Source organism: Pelodiscus sinensis, chromosome 19, assembly GCF_049634645.1.
Source record: "Pelodiscus sinensis isolate JC-2024 chromosome 19, ASM4963464v1, whole genome shotgun sequence".
Classification (NCBI taxonomy): Eukaryota; Metazoa; Chordata; order Testudines; family Trionychidae; genus Pelodiscus; species Pelodiscus sinensis.
The window spans coordinates 5,326,205-5,338,557 of record NC_134729.1 but is presented as its reverse complement, the minus strand read 5'-3'; the positions used below and the strand labels follow the sequence as shown (position 1 = coordinate 5,338,557).

Below are 12,353 nucleotides of genomic sequence, written 5' to 3'. Positions count from 1 at the left end.
AAGCGTGTGGACAAGGGGGAGCCAGTGGAGAGAGTGAAGGTAGATTTCCAGAAAGCCTTTGTCAAGGGCTCCCCCAAAGGCTCTTGAGCACTGTAAGCTGGCAGGGGATAAGAGAGGAGAAGCTGCTTTTGTAGTTAGCGAGCCATTCACAGTGTTTGTTTAATCCAGAGTTGATTGTGTCAAACTTGAAGATGAACTTGATCCTCCTTGATTGGATCCACCTCGTCATCTCCAGCCTGATCCTGGCCTGCATATTTATTCCTGCCTCTGGAAATTTCCACTACTTGCATCTGACGAAGTGGGTCTTTGCCCACGAAAGCTTATGCTCCTACACTTCAGTTAGTCTATAAGGTGCTACAGGACTCCTCGCCGCTTTTGCAGATTCAGACTAACACAGCGACCCCTCTGATACTTGAAGATGAACTGTAGCTCAGCAGTTTCTCTTTGAAGTCTGGTCCTGAAGTTTTTTTTGCTGCAGGATGGCTACCTTTAGAAACTTTAGAAACGAAGACTGTGAATGGCTTGCTAACTACAAAAGCAGCTTCTCCTCTCTTGGAAGTCACACCTCCAGATCAGCTACTAGAAGTGGGCCTCATCCTCCCTGATTGGATCCACCTCGTCATCTCCAGTCTGATTCTGGCCTGCATATTTATTCCTGCCTCTGGAAATTTCCACTCCATGCATGTGACGAAGTGGGTCTTTGCCCACGAAAGCTTATGCTCCTACACTTCAGTTAGTCTATAAGGTGCTACAGGACTCCTCGCCGCTTTTGCAGATTCAGACTAACACGGCGACCCCTCTGATACTTGAAGATGAACTGTAGCTCAGCAGTTTCTCTTTGAAGTCTGGTCCTGAAGTTTTTTTTGCTGCAGGATGGCTACCTTTAGAAACTTTAGAAACAAAGACTGTGAATGGCTCGCTAACTACAAAAGCAGCTTCTCCTCTCTTGGAAGTCACACCTCCAGATCAGCTACTAGAAGTGGGCCTCATCCTCCCTGATTGGATCCACCTCGTCATCTCCAGTCTGATCCTGGCCTGCATATTTATTCCTGCCTCTGGAAATTTCCACTCCATGCATGTGACGAAGTGGGTCTTTGCCCACGAAAGCTTATGCTCCAACACTTCAGTTAGTCTATAAGGTGCCACAGGACTCCTCACCGCTTTTGCAGATTCAGACTAACACAGCTACTTGTCTGAGTTGGGAGCCACATCAGTGAGGGCTGGGTTTTTTTGGAGGGTTTTATTTTCTTCTCACTTGTGTGGTCCCCAACTGATTTTTCTGTGAGTCATTGGCCCCCGACCCAACAAAGGAAACCTTTCGTGTTGGACATACATTAATATTTTACTTTATTTAAAATGAAGTTTGATAAACGAACATGAGAAAGTTAAAGTGCTTCATCTGCTTAATAATTTACATTAATATTTCCTTTCTTACTGGTTAAACTAAACCGTTCTCCCAGCTGCAGCACTAGCAAAATGGCTCGGGCGTAATTATGTAATTAACGGCGAGTTTCCATTAGGAACTGGTGGTCCACGGAAAGGTTTGCATTGAGCCAGGTGGGCCACAGGCCACAAAGTTTGAGAACCACTGTGTTACGGGGATGGGAGAGTGCTGTGTTGCAGGGGGATGGGCGGGCGGGGTGGTGGCAGCATGGCAGGACTAGGAGAATGGCGCCCCTACCCTCGAGGAGCAGCCCGGGCTGGAAGTCCCGCTCATACTCACCCGCAGCCGAGGAAGCGGGAGTCGCAGCAGCCACCCTACCCGCTATGATCCCAGAAGGTAATTTCTATAAACCCCTTATTACTGTATGCACTTGTAGTGTGTGATAACAAAATCATTTTACCAATCACTGATTCCACTCACATTTTTCATTCATCTCTCCTATGCATGCTCATTGCATGACTACTTTGAACTCCTTTATATTTACAAAAATAGCAGCCCGCATTTACAAAAATAGCACCCTGCCCCACACAGAGAAATTCCTGCGTATGGGCCTAGGTCCTCTCATGGACTGGCAACTGGTTAAAAAGATGGGAAACACAGGGTAGGTATAAATGGGCAAATAGTCGTGTCCCCCAGGGATGTGTTCTGGGACCAGTCTTAGTCAACATTTTCATCAATGATCTGTAAAAACAGGTAAACTGAGGTAGCAAAAATTGCAGATGATACAAAACTGCTCAAGATAGTTAAGTCCCAGGCAGACTGCAAAGAGGATCTCACAAAACTGGGTGACTGGACAACAAAATGGCAGGTGAAACTCAATATTGATAAATGTGAAGTAAAGTACATCAGAAAACACAGTCCCAGCTATACATATAAAATGATGGGGTCTCGCTTAGCTGCTTCCACTCAAGAGAGATCTTGGAGTCACCGTGGCTAGTTCTCTGAAACATCCACTCAGGGTACAGCTGCAGACAAAAAAACCCACAATATGTTGGGAATCATTAAGAAAGGGAAGAAGAATAAAAAATAACTTATTGCCTCTATATCAGTGGTCCCCAACATGGTGCCCGCAGGTGCCATGGCGCCCACGGGGGCATTCGTGTGCGCCCGCCAAGTGCTCGGGGCTGGCCTGGCCCTGGGCACGTGGCGCGTGCACAGTGCCAGAGCCGGCCCCGGGCACATGGTGCACGGTGAGCGCCGGCCCCAGGAGCGCCGCGAATTGGCCGCCCGTGCTCTGGGCGCGCGGCGCTTGCAGGAGGCGCCGGCCCCAGGGAGAGGGGGTGCCGGCCCTGGGCGTGCGGCCCTTGGAGGTGGCCCCGGGCACGCAGATATGGGGGGCCACGCCCCCTGGCGCCCGGCAACCTCCAAAGGTTGGGGACCACTGCTCTGTATAAATCCATGGTGCACTCACATAGAATCATAGAACCATAGAGCTGGAAATCAAACCGGCCAGGGCTTTGTCAAGCCGAGACTTAAAAATCTCTAGGGATGGAGACTCCACTACTTCCCTAGGTAACCGATTCCAGTGCTTCACCACCCTCCTAGTGAAATAGTTTTTCCTAATGTCCAACCTAGACCTCTCCCACTGTAACTTGAGACCATTGCTCCTTGTTCTGCCATCCGTCACTACTGTGAACAGCCTCTCTCCAGCTTCTTTGGAACCTCCCTTCAGGGAGTTGAAGGCTGCTATCAAATCCCCCCTCACTCTTCACTTCTGCAGACTAAACAGACCCAACTCCCTCAGCCTCTCCTCATAGGTCATAAACTCCAGCCCCCTCATCATTTTGGTTGCCCTCCACTGGACCCTCTCCAATGCGTCCACATCCTTTTTGTAGTGGGGGGCCCAGAACTGGACACAATACTCCAGATGTGGCCTCACCAATGCCGAATAAAGGGGAATAATGACATCTCTGGATCTGCTGGCAATGCTCCTCTTAATGCAACCTAATATGCCATTAGCCTTCTTGGCTACAAGGGCACACTGTTCACTCATATCCAGCTTCTCATCCACTGTAACCCCCAGGTCCTTTTCTGCAGAACTGCTTAACCAGTCGGTCCCCAACCTGTAACAATGCTTGGGATTCTTCCGTCCCAAGTGCAGGACTCTACACTTGTCCTTGTTGAACCTCATCAGATTTCTTGTGGCCCAATCCTCCAATTTGTCTAAGTCACTCTGAACCCTATCTCTGCCCTCCAGCGTATCTACCTCTCCCCCTAGCTTAGTGTCTGGAATCCTGCGTGCAGATGTGGTCACCTCATCTCAAAAACGGTAACTTGGCATTGGACAAAGTTCAGAAAAGGGCCACAAACATGATTAGGGGTTTGGAGCGGCTGCCCAAGGAGAAGAGATTAATAAGACTGGGACTTTTCAGCTTGGAAAAGAAACAACTAAGAGGGGATATGATAGAGGTCTATAAAATCATGACTGGTGTGGAGAAAGTAAATAAGGAAATGTTATGTTTACTCCTTGTAACACAACTAGGAGTCATCAATGACATTACTAGGTAACAGGTATAAAACAAACCAAAAGAAATATTTCTTCACATACCGCACAACTTGCCCAGCCAAGTCCAAGACTAAAACAGGGTTCAAAAAACTAGATACATTCATGGAGGATAGGTCCATAAACAGCTATTAGCCAGGATGGGCAGGGATGGTGTCCTTAGCTTCTGTTTGCCAGAATGTGGGAAAGATTGCCTGTTCTGTTCACTCCCTCTGGGGCACCTGGCATTGGCCACTGTCAGAAGACAGGATGCTGGCTAGAAGGCCGTTCTTACGTTCAGCCTCAAAGCCCCTAATAATGGGGAAGTTCTGCTAGCCCCATTTCCCAGATGGGGGAGTTAAGATGCAAACACACACTCGCATAAGGATGTAAAGGAAGAGAACCCAGGAGTCCTGACTCCTAGCCTCTGCTCTAGCACTACCAATGGTGTGAAGGCCACACCAACAGAATGGGGAGAATCTGTCAATTGTCAGATATCCCCTGCCTCTCTCTCCTACATCCCAGCTCTCAGTCTCATACACATCTACCTAGCCCCAGAGACCCTATCTAATCTATCTGCCAGCAACCCAAGAGGGCCCTTACTAGCTGGCTACGTCTAGACTGGCATGATTTTCCGGAAATGCTTTTAACGGATAAGTTTTCCGTTAAAAGCATTTTCGGAACAGAGCATCTAGATTGGCACGGATGCTTTTCCGCAAAAGCACTTTTTGCGGAAAAGCGTCCGTGCCAATCTAGATGCGCTTTTCCACAAAAAAGCCCCGATTGCCATTTTCGCGATCGGGGCTTTTTTGCGGAAAACAAATCTGAGCTGTCTACACTGGCCCTTTTGCACAAAAGTTTTGCACAAAAGGACTTTTGCCCGAACGAACGGGAGCAGCATAGTATTTCCGCAAGAACACTGACAATCTTACATGAGATCGTCAGTGCTTTTGCAGAAATTCAAGTGGCCAGTGTAGACAGCTGGCAAGTTTTTCTGGAAAAGCAGCTGATTTTCTGGAAAAACTGGCCAGTCTAGACACAGCCCTTTTGTATACTTGCCTTAAATCAGTGGCCAGTGGCTGCAGGATCAGGCCTTGAGCTGGCTTTTTGGCATGGGGTCCCTCCTCCTGTTGGGTCCTTCACAGTTTTAGGGATTTGGGGATGAAGAGGGGGGTTGGGAACTGTTCTCTTAGCCGTGGTGGGAAGTGGGAGTCAGTGTATGCCAAGGGATGGGAAAGGGAGGAGAATTGGGCACCGGATGGCAGTTTTCAGAACCATGAATTGGGCCAGGGAAGGTTCTGATGGGGGTCTGGCTCAGCTGCCACTAATACGCTTCAGAGTCTGGGGTGCAGGTTCGTTCCCTGGTCTGTGTCTTTCCCGAGCATGTAGGGTCTCTGCTCCTGCAGGGTGGAGGGAGCCGAGTCTGGGCTTTGCCAAAGGGTCCCTCTGGTGCTGGGCAGCAGTGTAGCCAAAATGTAGCATTTTAGTGTTGGTTTAAGAATCCAAGCATAATGATAGTAACAAGTCCCATAGGATTTGCTTACAAGTTCTGTAGGTTTCTATTTCACTCTGTCATGATTAGTCAATGTCTGCATTGCAAACCAAGCTGTGTCTTCTAGTCCCTCTGTCACCCTGAGTCTGGGATGCCCTGCCCTTGCTTGGTGGGAGGGAAGCATGTGTGAGAAAGGCACCAGGACGGTCCAGATAGTCCAAAAGACTTGAGAGACTTGGAGATGATGAGAGAACATCCCTGGTGCCAGAGGCTGGATGAATTCGCACAATAGGCCAGCCCTGGGGACAGGCAGACCCCCAAGAGAGAGACAAGCAAGAGATAATGCAGAGAAGGGTGGAACATCCGGAGATGAACACCTTGTAGGGAGAATGATTGCACATCGCCCTGCGAAACCCACAGACTCCAATGGGAACTGGCGTGTAGAGAATGGGGGCCGTTTGCCATTGGACTCTGGGTTCAGTCCTGCAAGCCAAGCCTCAGAGGGGCCCCGAATTGCAATTGAAAGACCCCGATTCCTCACTCCGTCCGTCCTGCCTGCCCAGTAAGACCGACCTGAGCCCGGGCAGGCTGGTCCCTACGCGGTGGGCAGGGGGTGGGCGCTGCTTGTCACGTCGCACTGGCAGTAGCCGCGGCGCGGCGCCTTTTCCCCGGCAAAGTCCCCAGGTGCTTCTTCCACGCAGCAGCGCCGGTGGGGCAGGTGGGCTGGGGCGGGAGGCAGGGTGCTGGCTGCGCTGAGAGGGCGGGGGGGGGGCGGTGGGGACAGAGCTGAGGGACGGGGGGGGGGGGGGAGGTGATCCCGGGACTTTCGTCTGCAAGAGCCAGACGGCTCCCGCCCCCAGCTCGCCCCCCGCCCCGCCCGGGCTGCCCCGCCCCCAGCTCGCCCCCTGCCCCGCCCGGGCTACCCCGCCCGGGCTAACCCGCCCCGCCCCCAGCTCGCCCCCTGCCCCGCCCGGGCTAACCCGCCCCGCCCCCAGCTCGCCCCCCGCCCGCAGCCGAAGTCGCTGGAGCCACGTGCGGGCGCAGCGTTCGGGCCCCGCCACGAGCCGCGCTGCCGGCAGAGCCCCGAGGCCGCGCGGGGGGGGGGCGGGAGCCGCCTCGGGGGCGGAGCCGGGGGTGGAACCCAGGCGTCCGGGCTCGGCAGCGAAGGGGTGCCGCCTGGCCCCGCCCCCGCCCGGCAGCCAATAGCAGCGCCGCTTACTGCCGGGTGGGCGCGCGGGCCCAGCTGACAGAGGCTCCGGCATGGTAACGTCCCGCTTTGTTGGGCCCGGCCCGGCCCGGCGAGGGGCTGCGCGCGCCGCTCCCCGGCAGAGACCCCCCCCGCCCGGACTCTGCCCCCCCCGCGCACGGGCTCAGCCCCCCCCGCTCTGCCCTCCCCCCCGCGCACGGGCTCTGCCCCCCCCCCCCCCCCCCGTTCTGCCGCCCCCCGCGCACGGGCTCTGCCGCCCCCCGCGCACGGGCTCTGCCCCCCCCCCGTTCTGACGCCCCCCGCGCACGGGCTCTGCCCCCCCCGTTCTGACGCCCCCCGCGCACGGGCTCTGCCCCCCCCCGTTCTGACGCCCCCCCGCGCACGGGCTCTGCCCCCCCCGTTCTGACCCCCCCCGCGCACGGGTTCAGCCCTCCCGCTCTATTCCCTCCCCCCCCCAAAGGCTGAGCCCTCCCCCAAGCTCTGCCCCCCCGTGGATGGGCAGTGCCCCTGGCAGAGCACCCTGCTGGCCCTGCCCCACCCTACACGTCCCGAGCGCCCCTGCTGAGTCCTGCCTGCAGAGACCCTTGTGGTGGACGGACACCCCCCCCCCTTACAGGCTCAGCCCCTCCGGCTCTGATCCCTCTGGCAGAGGCCCCCCCCCCGTTCACAGGCACTGCCCCCCTTGGGGCAGAGCCCCCCCCCCATGCATGGGACTGAGTCCTGCTCTGTGGCTGGGCCTTGGGGGTGCCCATAGGTTTGGGCCTTCACATGCTGCCCTGGTCTGCTCTGGGCAGCTGCAGGTGGAGCAAAGGGTGGGGAGTCTGCACCTGCCAGGTTGGAGGGCGGGAGAAGTAAAAGTGGGGAGTAGGGTTTTCCCTTTGCTTTGATACAGACACCCCCCCAGATAGAGCTTTGCATACTCACATCCGGACACCCCTCTCCCGCCCGCACCAGAGCCAGCCAGTGACCTTGGGGGGGCATTTGTGCTATAGGTGCTGACAGGAGGGGGGCTGTGCCCAGTGCTGGACAAAGGGCAGCAAATGGCATTGCAGTTTATCAACCCTGTCCTTCCAGTGAAACATGGACAGCCAGCCCCACCCGACAGGCTGTGCCGGGTGATGCCATGTGGGCCTCAGCCTCCCTTGGGGTTCCTTGGCCCTCCCCATCCCACAGCCTCAGTGTGCCCTGTGATAGCACCCTCCTGCCAACTCCAGGCTCTCTTGCCTGATGAGCCCTTATCTAACAGGCCTCTGCCTGTCCCCAGACTCCCCCACCCATTCCCAGGAGGGGCAGCCCACTCATCCCTGTGCCTCTGTGGTGAGGCAGCTCACAGCAGGTGGGTGAGTAGCCATTTGTGTCAGGGGGGAGGGATCACAATGTGACACCTGCTCAGTGAGAGCTGAGATACTCAGTTCATTACACACAGGGTCCATCAGCAGTTATGCGCCGTTGCTACTGGCCTGGATCATCCTCAGCCCAGGGAGCCATGGACCAGGCTCTGTATCCTGCTGGGGGTGTGGTGTTCTGAAAATAAAGATAGATTAATTGATCTATCTCCATAGGCACCCTTCATCCATCTGTCCATCCATCCCTATACCTTCCCTTCATCCATCTGTCCATCCATCCATCCCTATACCTACCCTTCATCCATCTGTCCATCCATCCCTATACCTACCCTTCATTCATCCTGTCCATCCATCCCTATACCTACCCTTCATCCATCGCATCCCTCTGTCTTCCTATGCACCGTCCATCCATCCCTATATGCACCGTCCATCCCTCCCATCCATCTCTATACACACCATCCATCCCTATATACACCCTTCATCCCATCCATCTATCTCCCTACGCACCATCCATCCATCTCCATATGCACCATCTATCCATCTCTCTACGCACCATCCATCCATCCCTATATGCACCATTCATCCATCTCCATGTGCACCATCCATCCCTATACCCTCCATTTATCCATCCCATCCATCCATCCATTCCTATACCCTCCATTCATCCATCTTCCTATGCACCATTCATCCATCTCCAAACACACACCATCCATCCATCCCTATACACACCCTTCATCCTTTCACCTATCCCATCCATCCATCCCTATACGTCCCCTTCATCCATCCCATCCCCGTATCCACCTATCCCCATACGCCTTCTCCCTCCCTCCATCCCGCCCATAGCCACCCTTCATCCATCTGTCCATCCATCCACCTCTGGTGCTTTGCAGCCTGCTCCCCCAGGGCTCCGCCGTCGGTGCTGAAGAGTGGCCCAAAGCTGCCCATGTTGGGAGCAGATTCTGCTCTTCCTATGCCCGGCACCCACCTTCGTTGCCTACTGGAGCAGAGCCAGAGTCCTGGGCCAGAGGGACCATGATGATCATCTAGTTTCACCTCCTGCACGGCAAGGCCAGAGAGCTGCCCTGGCTAACGCAGCCATTGACTCCCGTCTGCCCCAGATGGCAGATTCTCTCCCCAAGAGCTGCTGTCCGCATGGAGGGTTTGACAGCCGTTCCATGTTTCTAACTCCCCCACCCTTCAGTTGGTACAAGCTGGGCGGAGGCATCTGCCTGGGAGCCAGGAGGGCCAGGCCTCCCTTCTCAGGGTCAAGGGGATTGACCACCTGCCTGGCGGCCCCATGCTGCAAGGGCCGAGCGGTGCTGTTCGTTTCCCGGCTGGGCTGCTGTCGGCCAGGGAAGATGCAGCTTCTCGTTGGTCTGTTTCTCTTTCCTTCGCTTGGCTTGTTTTCCCTTGTCTGCTTTAATTCAATCGGATCCGATGTGTCTCCATGAGGAGTCTCTATGTCACGTACTGCATGGCAGGGCTGGGGCTGGAACCCGGGACGCCCCGCCCCTTCTGCTCTCCTTTCTTTCCAGCGGGTGCCTGCATTTCTTTTTCTCTCTTGCTGTTGACAGTCGGCTCCGGACTCCAGCAGCGGCCCTGCAGGGCAGCCGGCCCCATTTCCCACCGCCCCACCCATGATGCCTCCGCCCTTTGTAAGTTACCTGCACCCGGCATCACTTAGTAACCAAACCAGCGTGACCCCCCCCCCCCCCCATCCCACAGCACGGCGCAAAGGGGGACTCACTGGCCTGGCTGCGTGAGAGAAGTGAGCAACGTGCAATCCCTTGGTGGTGTGCGCACACGTGTGTGCGTATGGGCATGCGTGGGGGAGGGGGTCGGTGTGGGTGTGCCCATGTATGAGCAGTGCATGCTCATTGCTTTCTGCGGGCTCCGACGGGGGCAGTTTGAGCTGAATTAGCGGGCAAAGGGAATTGGAGCCGTTCAAAGCCCCGGCGTGGACGTGGTGCGGTGGGAGCAAGGATGCAGCTGGCCTTGGCTGCACCTTGAGCAGGCTGGGCCCGTGGCTGGCACCAGACATCGGTCTGAGTAGCTGCAGTGGCGGGGGAGTCCCTGGCTGGCACGGGCCTGTCCCTTCAGTGGCGTGTGTCTCTTCTTGCTCCTAGCTGCCTCCTCCTGGAATCCCCCCTCCCTTCCCCCCCATGGGACTCCCTCCCATCGGGCCGAGACCGCCAGCGATGCCTCCTATGCCCCCTGGCATGATGCCACCTCTGCTCCCGCCCATGGCAGGGCCCCCTCCCATAGGACAGGTAAAGCCTCTCCCTTTGCCTGTGTGGTGTCGGTCGGAGCCCAGGGCCCCCTTTCAGCCTCCACTCAGGATGGAATGTCAGTGCAGGACCATGGCCTCGGACGGGTGGGGCCCTTTGGCTGGGCGGGAGATAGAACCCAGGCATCCGGGCTGCTCTCCCTAGCTCTGGAGGGGAGTGGGGCCTAATGGGTTGGAACCCCGGGTCTCCTGGGTTCTCTCCCCAGCTCTGGGAAGGGAGTAGGGCCTAGTGGTTGGAGCAGGGGAGGAGGGAGCCCCAGGACTCCTGCGTTCTCCCCTGGCTTGGGGAGGGGAGTGAGGCCTAGTGGTTGGAGCAGGGGAGGAGGGAGCCCCAGGTCAGTCCCGGTCCAGGCTGCGGGAGGTGGAGAACGTGGCTGAGAAGTGCTCCTGGGGGAGGGGGCCAGGCTCTGTCGAGGGCTGCCCCGAATTTCCTATTAAACCTCAATACCAAGATGTTGGGAAAAGCCCCACGCGGATGTCGGTTCTCTGGGCCTTTCCCCCGATCGTGTGATGGGAGCCATGCTTCCGGGGTTCCCCAGACACTGGTGGGCACAGGGCCCAGGCCGAGGTTCTGAGCCATGCCTGCTGCCTGCCATGCCACATTTCTGTCCCCTAGATGCCGCCCATGGTGCCTCCCATGATGCCAGGGATGCTGATACCAGGGGTGCCCTCTGGTCCTGTCCCTGCAGTGGTGAGCATCCTTGGAACCTCTCTCTTGTCCAGCCAGCCGTGCCCAGGTGGGGGCTGCCAGGGCTGAGTTGGGGGTGGAACATAGAGGGGGCCTCGTGCCCTTGTCCTGCCTCTCTCCATGGGGGCCCATTGCCCAGTCCTTGTTTCCAGAGCAGAGCTGAGATGCCACCCGCGGGTGAGGGCTGAGTGCCAGCTCTCCTGGGTTCTCTCTCCAGTACTGCGACTGACATGTTCACTGCAGCTGTGGAATGGTCCCTGGATGGTCTTGCGCCTCAGTTTCCCCCTGGCAGGGGAGGCTGGCTCTGAGCTCCCTGCCGTTTGCAGAGGGATTCAGGGGCCCTGGGCGGGGGTGTCTGGTGTCTGGTTGAGTCTGAGCCGTAGCCCCCACGGTTCATGGCCCCGTTTCTCTTTTGGCAGGCGGCTCCTGTGACAGACCCAATTGGCGGTGAGTGCCAGGGTCCATCATGGGGGGTGGACCATGGGGGAGCTGCTGAGAGGGGACAGGTGCATCATAGCCGGGGGGTGGGGGGAAGAAGCTGTCTGGAGTGTCCACCACCCCCAGCAGCTCAGGGAGGAGGGTAAAACATTTCTGCGTCCCGGGGGGCACCTGGGAGTCAGGCCGGATCCTGAGGGGAGCCCGATGGATCCTGAGAATGAGGCTGGGTGTCCAGCCCTGCCAGTCTCTCTTGGGAGCCTGTAGCTCCCAGGCTGATGGCAACACCTGGCAGCCCCTCCGCCCCCACCCAGTAACACATGGCTCTTGTTTTCCAGCTGCTCCGGCCCAACCGGCACCCACAGTGAGTAGGCCCCTCCCCCCATCAGTGCTCAGCAATGTGGCAGCGCATGCTCCCTCCCAGGGCTGTGGGTCAGGAGTGAGGGGCACCAGAAGAGCTGGGGGCAGCCTAGGTCAGGCGTAGCAGGGAGCTATGGGTCAGGAGTGAGGAACCCTGGGAGAGGGGGAGCTCAGAACTGAGGTCTGTGGGTCAGGATTCAGGGGCCCTGGTCAGTGTTCCCTCTAATCTTTCCCATCAATGTGCAGAATAATGTTCTGTGCACCAAGGCATGTGTGAATGTGCACCACCCACAGAACACAAAACCTACCTCTAGGCTCCACTAATCTGCTGGGTGGCATTTCAGTCTCCTGAGTGGCCTCCCAAGCGCCCAGCAGAGCCGGGGGAGGGCAGAGCCCAGGGCACGTGCAGCACCGTGGATTAGGGATGTAAATGGTTAACCGGTTAACCAATAGGGCCTGGAGCAGGCAGGGGCTGCTCGGGCCGTCTAGCCCTGTCCATGCAGGCCCAGCCCAGCCCTCCCACCACAGGTTACACGCTGGCTCCCCGCTTCCAGGGAGGCCTCGCTGCAGTCTAGAGCTCGTCTATAAAATCTTTATACTGCAGAGGCCGCA

At 56.9% G+C, this 12,353-nt stretch overlaps 1 protein-coding gene and 1 long non-coding RNA gene across 2 annotated transcripts in view; one reads left to right on the top strand and one right to left on the bottom strand.

Annotated features, from left to right (window-relative positions):
* Positions 1 to 1,398: 1,398 nt before the first annotated feature.
* Positions 1,399 to 9,096, bottom strand: LOC142818938 (uncharacterized). Its single transcript, XR_012896628.1, has 3 exons — positions 8,957 to 9,096; positions 8,050 to 8,149; positions 1,399 to 2,409 (listed from the first exon to the last, which is right to left on the bottom strand). It is a non-coding gene; the product is annotated as an uncharacterized LOC142818938 (long non-coding RNA).
* The window catches only part of PRPF40B (pre-mRNA processing factor 40B), a 26,803-nt gene continuing 21,769 nt past the window's right edge, over positions 7,320 to 12,353 (top strand). The window contains 6 exon segments of the mRNA XM_075902027.1: positions 7,320 to 7,965; positions 9,546 to 9,626; positions 10,098 to 10,241; positions 10,875 to 10,949; positions 11,366 to 11,393; positions 11,720 to 11,745. Coding sequence (XP_075758142.1) covers positions 7,666 to 7,965; positions 9,546 to 9,626; positions 10,098 to 10,241; positions 10,875 to 10,949; positions 11,366 to 11,393; positions 11,720 to 11,745 — 654 coding nt within the window. The 5' untranslated portion in view covers positions 7,320 to 7,665.